The following is a 17,439-nucleotide window of genomic DNA, read 5'->3' as shown; positions in this document are numbered from 1 at the left end:
GATTCTTCCAGAGTCCAGACCCCCTGAGTACAATCCCTTCTAAAAAAACCCCACCCCACTCGGACAGGCTGGCATCCATGGTGACCACCATCCAGTACAGGGGAAGGAAGATTTTCCCTGTCGAGGCACCGGAGAGTGAAGCCACCGAATCGGAGACCCTCTCGTACCCCTGGTCAACAGGATCAGATTGTCTAGAGACTGTGGATTCTTGCCCCACATGACAAGAATCTCTCTTTGCAGAGGTCTCGTGAGGAACTGTGCAAATGGAACTGCCTCTAAGGTCGACACCATCAGACCCAGCACCCACATGACAGTCCTGAAGGATGACTGACTGCTGGACAACAGGAGCCAAATTTATCCTGCAGATTTTGGAGTTTGTCCCATGGGAGGAACAACCTGGCTGAGGAACCAGAGCCAATACCTGGGAATTTATTTTCCAGCCAAACTCCTGCAGAGTCCACACAGTAATCTCCCTGTTGTCCTTTAGAGCAGTCGGAGAATCCGCACACAGAAGAAGATCATCCAGGTACTCAAGCACCGCAATTTCCCGCTAGAAAAACAATGCCAACACCAGGGCAAACACTTTGTAAAGACCCGTGGACCCGAGGCAAGACCTCTTGATAATGCTCCTCACCCACGACAAGCAGAGGAGGCACGGATAACTGACACCTATCGGAATATGAGGATAAGCGTCCTTGACATAAGTAATGGCCAGAAGATCCCCCTGATGCCACTACTGTATGAATGGATTCCATTCGGAACATCTGTACCCACACAAGCGGTTCAGAGCTTGAGGTCCAATATTGGACGTACCTTGCTTTACTTCCTGGGACCTGTAAACATATTTGAATAAAATCCATGAAAAAAACGTTCCGATTCTGAGACCAGAACAGTCACCCCTTGTAATAGTCTTGCATCGCCCCGAAGAGACCTCGCAGGCGGTCTGGGAATAAATGCAGATAGGAAGTAAAGAACCTCCCTGGAGGATAAGACTGAATCTCGATCTTGTAGCTGGACCAAAGCAGCTCGTGGGCCCACCTTGTAACGCTGAGCGCTCCGGTCCCTGCTTCTGGACCGGAGCGCTCGCAGCGTTCATTCCAGATCCACTCACCTGTGCCTGCTCCGGCTCCCTCCTCCGCTCCCCGCTCACATGGTTCCCGGAGTGCGCGCCCCTGCACCATAGGGCGCGCGCGCGCAGGTCGTTTGAAATTTAAGGGGCCTGTGCACCAGTAATTGGTGCCTGGTCCAAACCTCCCTTCCTGTTTCCTGTGACCTGTTTCCTGTTTCCTGTTTCCTGTGACCTGTGACCTGTTTCCTGTTTCCTGTGACCTGTTTCCTGTGACCTGTTTCCTGTGACCTGTTTCCTGTTTCCTATATAAGTGACCTGCCCCTTCCAGCCATTGCCGGATCTTTGTTGCCTTGTTGCCTTAGTGAAAGCGTTATTTGTGTAATCCTTTGCCTGTTGCTGAACCCTTTGCTAACGACTATCGCCTCTGAACCTGTGCTGCCTGCCCTGACCTTTGCTACGTCTGACTACGCCTCTGCCTGTCCCTTTTGTACTACGCCTATATCAGCAGTCGGTGAGGTTGAGCCGCTACCAGAGGACACGACCTGGTAGTTACCGCCGCAGCAAGCCCATCCCGCCTTGCGGCGGGCTCTGGTGAAAACCAGTAACTATTTAGAACCGATCCTCCGGTACGGTCCACGCCAATCCCTCACTGACACAGTGGATCCACTCCCTGCACCGCTCCTGCTACCAGTCCGGACCCTGACAGTAAGATCCGGCCATGGATCCCGCTGATGTGCCTCTGCCTAGTATCGCGGACCTTACTACAGTTGTGGCCCAGCAGTCGCAGCAGATCGCTCAGCAAGGTCAACAGCTGGCACAGTTGACCGCCATGCTGCAGCAGCTTCTTCCAGCACAGCAGCAGCCGCCTCCACCGCCTGCATCTGCTTCACCACCGCAGCCTGTGGCCTCCGCCACTTCTAGAGTCCGTCTGTCCATGCCGGCCAAGTACGACGGTGATCCCAAGTTGTGCCGCGGATTCTTAACCCAATGCTCCCTTCACCTGGAGATGTCGGCTGACCAGTTCCCCTCGGAGCGAGCCAAGGTGGCATTTGTCGTTAGCCTGCTTTCGGGGAAGGCCCTGGCCTGGGCTACACCACTTTGGGACCGCAACGATCCTGCCACTGCCAGTGTCCAGAGTTTCTTTGTGGAATTCCGGAGTGTTTTTGAGGAGCCAGCCCGGGCTGCCTCAGCAGAGACTGCGTTATTGAACTTGTCCCAGGGGAGTTCCTCTGTCGGAGACTATGCTATCCGTTTCCGCACCCTGGCTTCGGAACTCTCCTGGAATAACGAGGCGCTCTGTGCTACCTTTAAGAAAGGCTTGTCCAGCGCCATGAAGACGTCCTGGCCGCACGAGAAGTCCCTACCAACCTGAGTGACCTCATCCATTTGGCCACCAGGATTGACCTGCGTTTTGCTGAGCGACGAGAGGAACTGCTACAGGAAAAGGGAAGTGCTCGTCCCAGACGCTTTCCTCGTCTGGCGCCTATCTTCCAGCCTCCACCGCAACCCTCTTCTGGGCCTCCCGCCGAGGAAGCCATGCAGGTGGATCGGTCTCGCCTGACCTCGCATGAAAGGAACCGCCGTAGAGACGAGAACCTCTGTTTGTACTGTGCCAGTACTGAGCACTTTCTAAAGGACTGTCCTCTCCGTCCACCGCGTCAGGGAAACGCTCGCACCTAGTCAACGTGGGAGAGGCGTTGCTAGGTGTGAATACCTCCTCTCCACGCATTACGGTACCCGTGCGGATTTCCGTGTCCGCCAAGATCTCCTTTGCTGCCTCTGCCTTTCTGGATTCCGGTTCAGCCGGTAACTTCATCGACGCCTCGCTGGTGAACAAGTTCCACATCCCTGTGGTTCGTTTACTGAAGCCCATCTTCATCTCCACAGTTAATGGAGAGAGACTCGACGGTATGGTGCAGTTCCGTACAGAACCCCTCCAGATGGACATCGGAGTCCTGCATTCTGAGCGATTGGAGTTTTTTGTGTTACCCCATTGCACCTCAGAACTCCTCTTGGGTCTGCCCTGGCTCCAGCGCCATTGTCCAGTTCTGGATTGGACCTCCGGAGAGGTTCGAAGCTGGGGTTCGGCTTGTTTCGGCAGATGTCTCAAGTCGGTACGAGTCAAGTCTGCACCTGTTATTTCTCCTCCTCCCGGTCTGCCTGAACCATATGCGGATTTTCCAGACGTTTTTTGCAAGAAACAGGCGGAGGTGTTGCCTCCACATAGGCCATATGACTGCCCCATTGACTTGCAACCTGGCACTACACCGCCTAGGGGAAGAATCTATCCTCTCTCCCCTCCAGAGACTCTAGCCATGTCAGAGTATATCCAGGAGAACCTGCAGAGAGGGTTTATCAGGAAATCCTCTTCTCCTGCCGGAGCAGGATTCTTCTTTGTTGCGAAGAAGGACGGTACCCTTAGGCCTTGCATAGACTTTCGGGGTCTCAACAGCATTACTGTAAAGAACCGTTACCCTCTTCCCCTGATTACGGAACTCTTTGACCGGTTACAAGGCGCCAAGTACTTCACCAAGTTGGATCTCAGAGGGGCCTATAACCTTATTCGCATCCGAGAGGGTGACGAGTGGAAGACGGCTTTTAACACCCGAGACGGGCATTTTGAGTACTTAGTCATGCCTTTCGGGCTCTGTAACGCTCCAGCGGTCTTCCAGGAGTTCGTTAACGACATTTTCCGAGACCTGCTCTATACCTGTGTCGTGGTCTATTTGGATGACATCCTCATCTTCTCTACTAACTTGGATCAACACCGTGCTCATGTCCGCTTAGTACTCTCCCGTCTCAGAAAGAACCGTCTCTACGCTAAATTTGAAAAGTGTTTGTTCGACCGTACCAGCCTTCCCTTCCTGGGCTACATCATTTCTGCCAAGGGACTACAAATGGATCCTGCCAAACTGTCTGCCATCCTGGACTGGCCTCGTCCCTCTGGCCTTAAGGCCATCCAGCGATTCCTCGGATTCGCAAACTATTATAGACAGTTCATCCCGCATTACTCCACCCTTGTGGCACCAATTGTAGCCCTAACCAAGAAGGGGGCTAACCCGAAATCTTGGCCGCCCCAGGCCGAGAAGGCCTTCAGCGCTCTTAAGTCTGCCTTTGCCACCGCCCCAGTTCTGTCCAGACCGGATCCTACTAAGCCGTTCTACCTGGAAGTAGACGCTTCCTCTGTTGGTGCTGGTGCTTTGCTCATGCAAAAGACTACGAGAGGCAAGTCGGTTACTTGCGGGTTCTTCTCTAAGACTTTCTCTCCCGCTGAAAGAAATTATTCTATTGGGGATAGAGAATTACTCGCCATCAAGCTGGCCTTGGAAGAGTGGCGGCATTTACTGGAAGGATCGGTACATCCCGTGACATCTACACGGATCATAAAAATTTCTTACCTCCAGTCTGCTCAGAGACTAAATCCCCGCCAAGCTCGCTGGTCTCTATTTTTTGCCAGATTTAACTTCCGGATCCACTTTCGTCCAGCGAGCAAGAACCTCAGGGCCGATGCCCTCTCTCGTTCACTGATGTCACAGGAGAGGAAGTCAAGCCACAGCACATTGTGCCCCCAGAATGTCTGGTCACCGTGGCACCTATAGACTTGCGTAACCTCCCTCCCGGAAAGACCTATGTTTCTCCCCGTCTTCGCCTAAAGGTTCTTAAGTGGGGACATTCTTCTCTTCTCGCGTCCGAAAGACTCTACAACTTATCTCCAGGAGATATTGGTGGCCATCCTTGGAGAAGGACATCTCTGAATTTGTACAGTCCTCTGTATGTGCCAGAGACAAAACCCCTCGCCAAAGACCCGCCGGCTTTCTCCAGCCACTTCCCATACCAGAGACCCCTTGGTCCAATATCGCGATGGACTTTGTTACGGACCTACCACCATCTCACGGGAAAACGATAATTTGGGTCGTCGTAGATTGCTTCTCGAAGATGGCGCACTTCATCCCATTGCCAGCCTTACCATCCGCACCTCAGTTGGCCAAGCATTTCCTCCGACACATCTTCCGGTTACACGGCCTGCCTTCACATATTGTCTCCGATAGAGGAGTCCAGTTTGTGTCCAAGTTCTGGAGGGCTCTCTGTGGACGGCTTAAAATCAAGCTGGATTTCTCTTCTTCATACCACCCCCAAACCAACGGACAAGTAGAACGGGTCAATCAAATCTTGGGCGACTACCTTCGCCACTTCGTTTCCTCCCGTCAAGACGATTGGGTCGACCTCCTCCCATGGGCGGAGTTCTCCTATAACCACAAAGACTCTTCCGCCACCAACAAGTCTCCCTTCTTCGTGGTTTACGGTCGTCATCCTCTGCCTCCTCTGCCGTTATCCTCCTCCTCCGGTGTACCTGCAGTGGATGACCTGGTGCAAGACTTTTCTGCCATCTGGCGTGAGACACGCCTGTCCCTCTTACAGGCCTCATCCCGCATGAAAATCCAAGCGGACAAGAAACGTCGGTCTCCTCCTGTCCTGGTTCCTGGGGACAGAGTTTGGCTCTCCTCCAAGTACGTCCGCTTCAGGGTTCCAAGTTACAAGCTTGGTCCTCGTTATTTGGGACCCTACAAGGTCAAGAAGAGGATCAATCCTGTGTGTTACCAACTCCATCTCCCTCCCTCCCTTAAAATTCCCAACTGTTTTCATGTCTCCCTCCTCAAGCCTGCGGTCTTTAATCGCTTTTCCCCCAAGAATCTTCCTCCCACGCCTGTATCCGGTACCTCGGATGTCTTCTCCGTTCAGGAGATATTGGCCTCTAAATTGGTCAGGGGGAGAAGATATTTTTTGGTGGACTGGGAGGGCTGCGGTCCTGAAGAGAGATCCTGGGAGCCAGAGGAGAATATCTTGGACCGTAATCTCATCCTCAGGTTTCTGGGTACCAAAAAGAGGGGGAGTCCAAAGGGGGGGGGGGTACTGTAACGCTGAGCGCTCCGGTCCCTGCTTCTGGACCGGAGCGCTCGCAGCGTTCATTCCAGATCCACTCACCTGTGCCCGCTCCGGCTCCCTCCTCCGCTCCCCGCTCACATGGTTCCCGGAGTGCGCGCCCCTGCACCATAGGGCGCGCGCGCGCAGGTCGTTTGAAATTTAAGGGGCCTGTGCACCAGTAATTGGTGCCTGGTCCAAACCTCCCTTCCTGTTTCCTGTGACCTGTTTCCTGTTTCCTGTGACCTGTGACCTGTTTCCTGTTTCCTGTTTCCTGTGACCTGTTTCCTGTGACCTGTTTCCTGTGACCTCCGGTACGGTCCACGCCAATCCCTCACTGACACAGCGGACCCACTCCCTGCACCGCTCCTGCTACCAGTCCGGACCCTGACACACCTGTCTTGAATCAGGGAGGTCCACAGGTCCAGGAGGACCTGCTCTTGGCTTACCAAACCAGGTCCTATTGGAGACTCCAGAGGAGGTCCTTACAGATTTAGATCCCTTGTCTTGAAATCCTGGAATCATCCAGGAAGGATCCGAAAAGGTTATCCCCCACAAAGGGAAGATCAAAAAAGGCTTTCTTGGAAGTCTGGTCCGCAGACCAGCATTTCAGCCAAAGGGACCACTGCTGTAATATACAGCCTAGAGACTAAGCCTAGACTTAGCCTAGAGACTAAGGGAGCTGACGCAAAAGCTTTGCCCATACCGTTAAAGTCTGGGACACAAACCAAAAAGTAAACCAAAGTCTCGACTCTCCTGTCAAAAGGATCCTTTATAAACTGGAGACTCCTCCACCGGAAATAGGGTGGATTTATTCAGCCCGGAGACCTGAGAGTCTACCACAGGTGGAACTGCCCAATAATTCATAATAACAATAATAATAATAATAAGAGACTCCTCAAGGGATACCATCTATCGAAATGCTTAGGCACCGCCATATATTGTTTAGGACAACTCCACTGACTCGTGACAATTTTGTCACAATAGGTGGGAAAATCTTTGCCGCTTTAAAGGATCTGCGGGTACCAAGGGGATCGGCGACTCTGACACAGCAGCTGCATCCCCCATGTTTCAAATTTCCCTTACTAATACAATCAGTTAATCCACTAGCGCCTTTCATGCGCATATGCGGTAAAAAAGGAATTATCCTCACTGTCAGAGCACTCGAAGTGCATGGATGCAAACCCAGTTGGGTCGCTATATACTAAGCTCACCCTGAAAACATAACAAGCAGGGGAGGCCACCAAAGATCCACAAAAAGACCACCATTTAGACCCCACAGAAAAGCAAAAGGGTCACTCTCAATGGAGGACATAACAGGACATAGCCCCCTTGAGGGGGAGGGGTGCTCGCTGTAATGCGGACATGCAGGCAGAGTACCCTTGCCCACACAATAATGCCTGCTACACTGTCACTAAAAATGAAGCGCCCCCACTGCGCCACCCGGTTCAAGGGAGGCACCAGGCTGACTATATGGCCCAGCAGGTCGCAGGCCATGTCCTTAATTTCAGTGGAGGCCCAGCCGCATTTGCTCGGATTCACAGTCCAGGCAGATGCCCAGGGAGAGAGTTAAGGGCTTCAGCCAAATGCACTGAGGCTGCCCCCCAATGGCGGCACCCAAAGCGGCCACGTGGTCCAGTAGGCTGCAGGCCACGAACCAGTAGATTGCAAGCTGCAGCCTAGATTTTGAGGGCGCCCAGCCGCCACAACGCGAGCCCCAGAGGAGCTGACCACCCAGGGCAGTGGGGGGGAAGGGGGATGCCTGCCAGCAGCTCTGTCAGCTTCAGAAGCTCAGACAGCTTGGTCAGTAGCTCAGACAGCCTGGCCAGCAGCTCAGACAGCTTGGTCAGTAGCTCGAACCGCTTGGTCCGTCAGCCGCGAAGAGGCCGCAAATACAGGGCTACATTTTTGGCCCGATCCGGCCGCATGAGGTATGTACCCATGTATGATAAAAAAAAATCCGCTCCCCAGTTTGGTCAGCAGCTTGGACAGCTTGGCCAGCAGCTCGGCACAGCTTGGGCTGTCAGCTGTGAGTAGGCCACAAAGCTGCAGCCTAAATTTTTAGCCTGATCTGACCGTGTGAAGCGCGTACTCACGGATGATAAAACATCTACTCTCCCAGCTCAACCACCACCGCAGGGAGCCCAAAGGACCTCCCTGCCCTAGTCACGAACCCCCAGGAGGCAGGAAATCCACTCAAAACCCCCCGCTGTGCACTCCAGGCAGCAGCAACCACATCCAACCCCCCCCTTCTGGAGCATGTGGCAAAGCCAGCTCCTACCGCACCCCGGGAAGGGGGGGTGGGATTGGGTTGGGGGCCAAAAGACGCACAGTGACTGTTTACAGGGGCTGGGGGGATGGAGGGGAACCCGGGGGTCCGACCATCCTCGGGAAGGGCCCACGTCCACCCTGAAAGACCACCAAGGGAGAGGGGGGACACTACCTACCACACCTTGGAACTGGACTGGCACCACTCCAGGCAGATCACCGAACCATCTTGGAATGGGGGTGCTGCGGGCCAGAGGCACACTGCAACTCAGGTCGTGACCAGAGTCGTGACCAGGGCTATGCGTCCTCGCGAGGCGTTTTCTCGCCAGCCAGCCCCCATCCAGTGAAGCTATGTCGCAGCCGACCTAGCGTAGAGCCGAGGTCGGGTCCTACTTGCTGGCCGAACTGGGGAAACTGTAAGGATCTAGAATATCCCATTTGTCGCCCAGTCCAGCAGTTGATTGTAGTTCTCACAGGAACAGAAAATAATAAAAGAAGCAAAAAATTAAATTTAAAAAGAAAAAAAATGCTAGGACCAGAGATCCCAGCAAGGAATTAGGACTTTACTCCTGACTAGGCAGAAAAAAAACTGAAGACCTATAGCAGGAAGTGGGAGTATACCCCCTGGGCCTGCCCTATTGGTGTAGTCAAACTTCTTTCCGCCTAGTGTCCTACTACTGTAGGTGGCAGCATAAACCCAAGGGTCAAGAAGATATGGAGCTGTGTCCGTCAATGAACAAAAGAGAAAACAGCTTTTATTTTTATTGTTACACACACATTGAGCCACTTATGAATCGTTGACTATTGAACAGATTCCAGTGAACACTATGAGTATTCTCTTTGAAGGCATCTCCAAACAGGTGGCCTTGTGGAATTGTTATGATGTACACCAATACTGGTAGAAGACTGCATATAAGTAAAATAGTAAGATGGTTCATTAACCATCTTTTGCCTATTGAAAAGAGAAAAAGAGCCTTCTTAATACCTTAATATCTCAGGGGGAATAAAAGCGAGTGGGGGAATCACACAACCCATTCTGACACATAGTGGACAGCTGTGCCTCTCACCTCTGAAGTGGCAGTGGGAGTGGATTCACATAGAGCAGTTTGGCCCACTCTGCTGCTGATTACAGTAGGGCCACTCCAGCCACACACCTGGTGGGGCTGAAGGAGGAGAGGACAGTGGCACAGCAGCACACCGCACAATGCCCTTCATTTTACTACATATGCAACTACTGACTTTCAGTCAGCATTTGTACAGGGTATGTAATGCCCTCCCCTTCTCCTTATCCATGTAACAATGTTCAGCCTAGCAAAAGGTTGTACAGGCAGTGTTGTATTAGGAAGCCAGGGGGGGGATATGTGTGTGTGTAGGTTTTATACTCTGGCATTTTCCAGGGGGTCTGGAAATAGGGATTTTATTTTACTTTTGGTTTGCTAATAGGATCTGACTATAGGTTTTCTTTGCTGACATGATCTATTTTATCTTCTAGTAACTGATTGCTGGGTATGTAATACTGTCTCGCACACGGTTACATGCTATATTTGTTTATTAATTAAAAATGCATTTCTTACCCTTGGGTACACTAATTGCATTATTTTCCAAATCTGTTTTTTTTCGTCCTAAATATGCCTTTCATTCCAGTCTCAGAGGGCACAAAGATAATATACTGTGTGCTCCATTACAGATGACAGTTTATGCAAGAGGGAATCCTGCATCAAGCACACAAAGATGTCTTTTTATGTGTCTGGAGGGGGGTTGGTGGCTGTTCTAATAGCTCTTTTGTTAAATACTGTACTACATGCTTTTGTTCCCGTTCACAATTTAGAACTACAATCTTATACCTCACAGAATAAAACCTTGAAATACTGAATAACTGAAGAAACGTGTAGACATTTACTGACTTCAGTCCTGCCAATCCTGACAAATTTAGCAAATTGGACTATGACTAGAATGCATATAGGTATCCATAATTGCAGAAGGCAGCCCATGGCTGATAGGCTAAAGTTCAGCATAAAAAACTGAAAACATGCTCATTTGTTTAATACGCACTAAATTAAACAGAAATATTGGTTTGACTGTGCTTATAAGGAGGTGATGTGGGCCCCAATTATTTTAGGGTGCTGCTGCGAGTCTCTAGTGGAGGCTATTCAGTTCTGGAGAAAGATTGCTTTCTGATTAAGTGTGGCACTCCTCTGATACCCGCAGGGAGGATAGCAGCTCCAGAGGCCAGGAGCTGGATATCATTTCACCCCAGGGCTAAAATAGGGGGACGGTAAAAGGATACTGAGCTCAAGTCACTTTTGCATTTTTGTCTTTTTACAGATTCATTACAAAACGGTTAAGGAGGTGAGGGTTAGGGAACCTAGATACAGTAGCAGATCACTTAGACCAGGGGTCTTCAAACTGTGGCCCTCCAGTTGTTCAGGAACTACAATTCCCATCATGCCTTATCATGTCTGTATTAGATCATGAACTTCAAGAAAATGAAAGGTATCCTCATAGTGTAAAACCATCTCTTAAAAGTGTATTTAAAAATGTAGAAAACATACATCAAGTCTGAAGTTACAGGCAATCCAATGGAACACTCATCAAGTTTGTGATCACATATGGAGTCCAACTAGCGCAATGACATAGAGCAGGCTCACTCCAAACCAGGTTGGGTTGGGTTGGAGTGAGCCTGCTCTATGTCACTGTGCTAGTTGGATTCCATATGTGATTACAAACTTGATGAGTGTTCCATTGGATTGCCTGTAACTTCAGACTTGATGTATGTTTTCTACTTTAAGAGATGGTTTTACACTATGAGGAGACCTTTTGTTTTCTTTGAAAGTTGAAGTTCATGATCTAATAGAGGGACCGGATGTGGTAGAGAGGGATGGTGACAGTTCTTCAGAGACTACTATCTACACCAGGGATCCTCAAACTACGGCCCTCCATCTGTTGCAGATCTACACGTCCCATTAGGCATTGCAAAACTCTGACATTTACACACATGACTAGGCATGATGGGAATTGTAGTTCCTAAACAACTGGAGGGCCATAGTTTGAAGACCCCTGACTTACACTCTCCATATCCAGATCAATGTCCAGTTTAAGAGTGTCAGAACCTTTAAGCTGAACCAGCAACACTGTAAGCACTTTCCTAAATTTCATTTCAGTGAGTCATCAGGCCCTTCTGATCGCTTCTCGGCCTTTTGGCTAAGATCAAGTGTAGTATCGACTTTAGCCCTTAGGGGTGTCTCTGCTTTACGGCTAGGACGTTGAGAAACATTTGTATCTATCCAAGCCATTTGGTCCTTGTGGGGTACCCTCTGCTCGGCCTTGTAGGATCGTTGATTAAATTCAGCTTCACCTACTCGCTGCTATTGGGTTAGAGGCTTAGCCCCCACAAGGAACGAGATTGCGATCTTCCCTCCTCCCCCCCACTCTGCGCTACTACCTTCGGGCAGTAGGCGCACAAGGGCCTTTTTAAAGGCTGCGAAAGAGTGAAGACGCCGAGGAATAAGAAGGAAGCCGCCGAAGTTCTCCTGAAGCGACTACCGACGAACTCCTCCGTCATGGGGAAGAGCACTGGGAAGAAGAAGCATGTCCCCGCCACTTCTGCCAAGACTCCAGGAGAAGTCGCCTCAACCTCCATCCCCACCCCGGCCAACGCCACCCAGCAAGGCCAGCCAGGTCCGCAGACGGGCTTCCTACCCTGGAACCCTGGATGAGGCAGACAGTGGTGCTGCAGCTGAAAGAGGTGGACGGAAGAGTCCCCGACATGACCCCGGAAATCTTTGGCAAGAAGATGATCCTCAAGCAGGGGTTCAGCAAGGCGGAGACACTGTCCGTACAGACCTTCATGAAAGCTATATTTTATAAAACTTTTGTGTCTCTACAGGTCTGTAGAAGGTACTGGGAAGCGGTGAAGAATTGTGGCCCGGATTCCCCTTTCCGCAACTTTGTTGCGAACACTCCCATTCAACGGGATGAAAGGCGGGTGACGGTGTCCATGAGGAATCCCCATACCCCAGCAAAAGACATTGCTACCTACCTCCAGAGGTTTTGCATCGTGGCCAAAGACCCAGTCCGAATCCTCGATGTCAACGGCTTCTGGACAGGTAAGTGGGCAGTCTCTTGCAGGTTAAGGAGAGAGCCTTCGGGGGATCTCCAACACCTGAAGCCCTGCTTCTCTCTGGGAGCCTCCGCAGGACTCCTTTACTACGCAGACATGCCCCAGACCTGTCGCAGGTGTGGCATGCAGGGTTACGTAAGTTTTGGTTGTCAGGAACCTTCTTGCAGGTTCTGTCGGGCTACAGGCCATGAGACCAAGGATTGCCCGAGGTCCAAGACCTGTAACCTCTGCGGATTGGCTGAGCACGTCTACAGAGACTGCCCCCAGAGATCCCGGTCCTACGCTGGAGCCCTGATCAAGGGCAAAGCTCCAGACAGCGCTGGGAAAAAGAAGCCAGGGGAAAAGACTGCGAAGGAACCCCGGAAAGCCACTGGTGAGTCCCCCCCTCCCCAGGCCCCTACCACCTCCTCCGACCCATCCCTCCCCACCCCCCCTGAGTCGGAGGTGACCGCACCTGCCCCTGCCCCCCCCCCTCCCAGCCCCCCCCGCCCTGTCCTCCATGGAGGACTTCCCCACCCTGCCCACCGCCACCCCCACCCCCACCCCCACCAGCAAAGGCCGAAAACGGAACCTAGATAGTCCGACAACTGATGAACCCACCAAGCGGCCCACCGTGGCCCAGCAACATGACATCGCTGGACTGGACCCAGTGGTGGAGGACCTCGAGTCTGCGGGGGAAGACGAAGGAGAAATGCAGGATGGTAAGGATCTGGCTCCCCCAGGGACTGACCTCACCCAGGACCTGATGGACAGCATCCTCGAGGAGAACGGCCTGAACCAGGACACCGGACAGGCACAAGAGGCAGTGGAGGAACCACCCCCCCCTCAGGGGAGGTAAGTTCGGCCCACCTGCTAACTAGCCCCTTTATCTCCTCTACATGATGGCAGAGATCTCCATCTTTTCCATTAATGTTAGGAGCATCAAGGATGCGTCTAGAAGACAGGTGGCGCTTACTTTTCTTTCCACTCAGCAGAGTGATGTCTACATGCTACAGGAGTGTGCCCTACCCTTCTCGAGGAGGTACACTCATCTGTCCTCCCAGTGGACCCATGGTCCCTCCTACTGGTCTGGGGGTGTCGATTGTAAGTCTGCGGGGGTAGCCATTCTTGTCAGGGGTAGTCGTTTCACGCTTGACTCCGTCCAGGAGCTCGTCTGTGGCCGTCTTTTGGTCATAGACGGCTCGTGGGCGGGAGAGCCAGTTAGGCTCATCAACGTGTACGCCTCCCCAGATAAGAATGAGCGACTGGAGCTTTTCCAGACCCTGCGGACCCAACTCGTCACCACCAGGGCAGTAGTAATCGGCGGTGATTTTAACTGTCCGATTGAGGAGGATGGGCGCAGCTCCAGCATGTACGCAAAGCTCGACACCACGTCTAGGCTGCTCAAGGAGATGATTGCGGAGGCTTCCTTGAAGGACGCCGTGGGATCCATGGGGAAAGGTTCCGTGAACTATTCGTGGTGCCGTCCTGATGGATCTGTGCGTTCTAGGATAGACTTCGTGCTCACCTCCAAGACAGTCAAACACCGCGGGTTCTCCATGGTCCCCTGCTTTTTCTCTGACCACAGGGCCATTCACTTTCGGGGTGACCTGGGCGAGGGCTTTGCCCCCGGTCCGGGCTCCTGGAAGCTGAATGGTACCCTGCTGGAAAATGAGGAACTGCTGGAGGAACTCAGGGAGGCCTACATTACCTGGAAGGAGGACAAGAGGTTCTTCGGAAAGGTAAGCGACTACTGGGAGTTTGTGAAAGTCAAGCTACGCAGCTTCTTTCAGGCAAGGGGACGCCAGCAAGTGTGTGCCAGGAAGAGGGAACTCAGGAGACTGCAACGTCAGATGCAGTCCCTGCAGGACCTTCACCACTGCGGCTGGGACGTTAGGCAGGACCTGGAGGACACCAAGAAGAGCCTTAAAGGACACTTCGAGGAAGAATCCAGGCACCTCGTCTTCCGTTCCAAGGTGGAGAATCTTGAGAAAGGTGAGAAATGTAACTCTTTCTTTTTCAGGAAACTCCACTCAGGACACACTCCCTTGTCTGAGCTGCGGGACGAGACCGGAACACTCCAGAAGGGGAAGGAGGCTGTGATGCAAGTGGTCAGCGACTACTACACCAACCTCTACTCCCCGAAAGAAACAGATACGGCTGAGGCCGACAGGTTCTTGTCAGGTATCACTAACCAAATTGATCCTGCAGGTATGTCGGCAATCAACGCCCCCTTGGCGCTGGAGGAACTGCACTCTGCCGTCAGATCCTTTAGGCAAGGCAGGACCCCGGGCTGCGACGGTCTCCCAGCGGAGCTCTATGTAGCGCTGTGGGATCTCGTTGGCCCGGACCTGCTCGAGCTGTACGAGGAGATGGTGGTGGAGGGCACAATGCCTCCGTCGCTGAGGGAGGGGATGATCACGATTTTGTATAAGCGTAAGGGGGAGAGAGGGGATCTGAAAAATTGGCGTCCCATCTCTCTCTTGAACGTGGACTACAAAATCCTCGCCAAGGTTCTGGCCAACAGGCTGAAATCTGTCATCGGACAGATCATCCACCCGGATCAGACTTGCGGCATTCCTGGTCGCAGGACTGCGGACAGCCTTGCGCTTGTCCGGGACACGGTCCAGTACATTCGAGGCCGCCGTTTGCACGCGGCCCTGGTCAGTCTTGACCAGGAAAAGGCCTTTGACCGTGTCTCCCATGAGTTTATGTGCAGAGCTCTGCGCAGGTTTGGTCTTGGGGACATGTTTTGTTCGTATGTGAATGTGATGTACAATGATATTTGTAGCACGGTGTTGGTGAATGGCTGGAAAACTGACCCTTTCCCTGTTCTCTCTGGGGTCAGACAAGGCTGCCCTCTCTCCCCTCTGCTTTTTGTTTGCTGTATAGAGCTCTTTGCCGAATGCATCCGACAGAACCCAGAGATCAGAGGGATCACCGCACCGGGACCGGACAGAAGGGTTGTCAAGTGCTCACTCTACATGGACGACGTAACGGTGTTCTGTGCTGATCAGCGCTCCATCGACTCGCTCGTCCAGACCTGTGAGGACTTCGGCAAAGCTTCAGGGGCAAAAGTCAACTGCGGGAAGTCAGAGATCATGCTCTTCGGAAAGTGGTTCCTGCCTTCTTCTGCATCAATCCCTTTCAGCATCAAGGCGGACTTCATCAAAATTCTTGGAGTTTGGTTTGGAGCTGAGGGCGCAGCCCTGAAGTCTTGGGAGGAGAGACTGTCCAAGATGAGACAAAAGTTTGGACTATGGAGCCTCAGAGAACTCACCATCGAAGGGAAAACACTGGTACTCCGCAGCGAGATCCTCCCTGTGTTGCAGTACCTCGCCCAGGCCTGGCCCCCCCGGGTCAACACCTGCAAGGCCATCACCAGGGCGGTGTTCCACTTCATCTGGGGCTCCAAGATGGACAGAGTGAAGCGAGCAGTCATGTTCAAGGAACCCCTCAAGGGCGGTAAGGGCGTGCCTGACATCGCAACGTTACTGGGGGTGTTCTTTGCCTGCAACTGCATCCGCAGAACTTTGATTGACAGAACTTCGGACTCTGGAGGCAACTCCATGTCCCGTTTTTTCCTCCTGCCTCTCTGGAGGTCCCTTGGATGGGACAAATGGGACAGCTCCATCCCCTACAACTGGGACACTCCTTGGTACTACTTGGACACTTTCAAGTTCATCAAGGAGCTGGGGCTGCATGGAGTTAAGCCCGACTTGTGGAAGCCAAAAACTATCTACAAGTTGATCAGAGCATCGGACATTGCTGAGACTGTTCCAGGCCTCCCTTCAGCCACTTGCAAAGTGGTCTGGAGGAATGTTTCTTCAAAGAGACTCACCAACAGGCATAAAGATCTGGCGTGGATGGCTGTCCAGGGAGGGCTGCCACTCAGGACATTTATGCATGCCAGAAACTTGAGCAGATACAGGCACTGCCCCTTTTGTATCATCCACGAGGAAACGTCTTTTCACGTTTTCTGGGAGTGCTCATTTGCACAGAGCCTGTTGAGGGCCTTGGAATCTGAACTTAGAGACTTTGTTCCACAGACTGCCATCACACATTTTGCTGTGCTGAATGGACTTTTTCATGGTACTTTTACACAGGAGGACATTGACAACGCCTGGCGGGTGTTGTGTTGCTTTAAGGACGCTTTATGGTGCGCCAGAAAGCGCCTTATCCACCAGCGGGAGAGGATGTCCGTTGAGGACTGTCGCAGACTGGTCCACAGTCTGCTCAGAGACTATAACCCGATGGATCTCATGGAGGAAGAGGAGGTCTGAAGATTTCCCCTTCCCCCACTCTCCCTTGTGTGTCTTTGTCCATTCAATAAAGCTTCGGGCCTGTGATTTCATTCCCCTCCCCTTACCCCTCTCTCCCCCCCCCCCCCCCCCATCACACCTGTTGTTTTTTTTTAAATGTTATAGTATTGATACAGTTTGAGTAATGCACGTATATACAATGTCTTTAGTTTCATGCTTCAGGGGTATTGCGGCGTCATGCATGATGTGATGGCACGGGGTAGCATTACTCCGCACAACACATCAGGCATCATACCGCAGAATGTATGTATTTGATTGAATGTATTTATTTGTATGACCGGAAATGTATTGTAATGTAGTGTATTTATGCGCTGCGTCGCAGTACAGGGGAGAATGTACCCCGAAAAAGTATTGTTTTTTGTATATCTTTTATGCAAATAAAGATTACATTTTCAACCAAAAAATCAGGCCCTTCTGAGAGATCAGCCTTCTTCTTGGCTCTCTCTAGTAAGGGGCTCCCCCAAGTCTCCTTCTTGGCACATCTTCCTCCAGACCAGGCAGGAAATCTTCAGGACCACTTCAGCACAAATTAGGTCTCAAAACAGGCTATTGTGACTAACAGCAGAGCTGCATTCAGTGGTACCTCCATAGGCCTCAGCCCAGGGAAAGAGAATGAAAATCTGCTTGATGATAGACTGCAACAGTAGAAAAGACTACCTAGATGCAATGTTCTGGAGATTCTGACCTGGTACGTAACGTGACCCATTCAGTGATTGGGGCGGAATAAGTCTAGGAGCAGCGGGTAGGACTGTCACTTATGA

At 51.9% G+C, this 17,439-nt stretch overlaps 1 protein-coding gene across 1 annotated transcript; it reads left to right on the top strand.

Moving 5' to 3' along the window:
• Positions 1-7,747: 7,747 nt before the first annotated feature.
• On the top strand, positions 7,748-16,639 carry LOC309568872 (uncharacterized protein; the record flags this gene model as incomplete). Its single annotated transcript, XM_082274656.1, has 4 exons — positions 7,748-7,834; positions 10,583-10,606; positions 14,033-14,540; positions 15,249-16,639. The coding sequence occupies 4 exons, from the start codon at positions 7,748-7,750 to the stop codon at positions 16,637-16,639; spliced, it is 2,010 nt and encodes a 669-aa protein (XP_082130782.1).
• Between the last annotated feature and the right edge of the window lie 800 nt (positions 16,640-17,439).

The sequence above is a fragment of the Pelophylax lessonae genome (genome assembly GCF_965119305.1).
Source record: "Pelophylax lessonae genome assembly, chromosome: 12".
Lineage (NCBI taxonomy): Eukaryota > Metazoa > Chordata > Amphibia > Anura > Ranidae > Pelophylax > Pelophylax lessonae.
The sequence above is the reverse complement of the archived record's forward strand: the minus strand, read 5'-3'. Positions and strand labels throughout refer to the sequence as shown.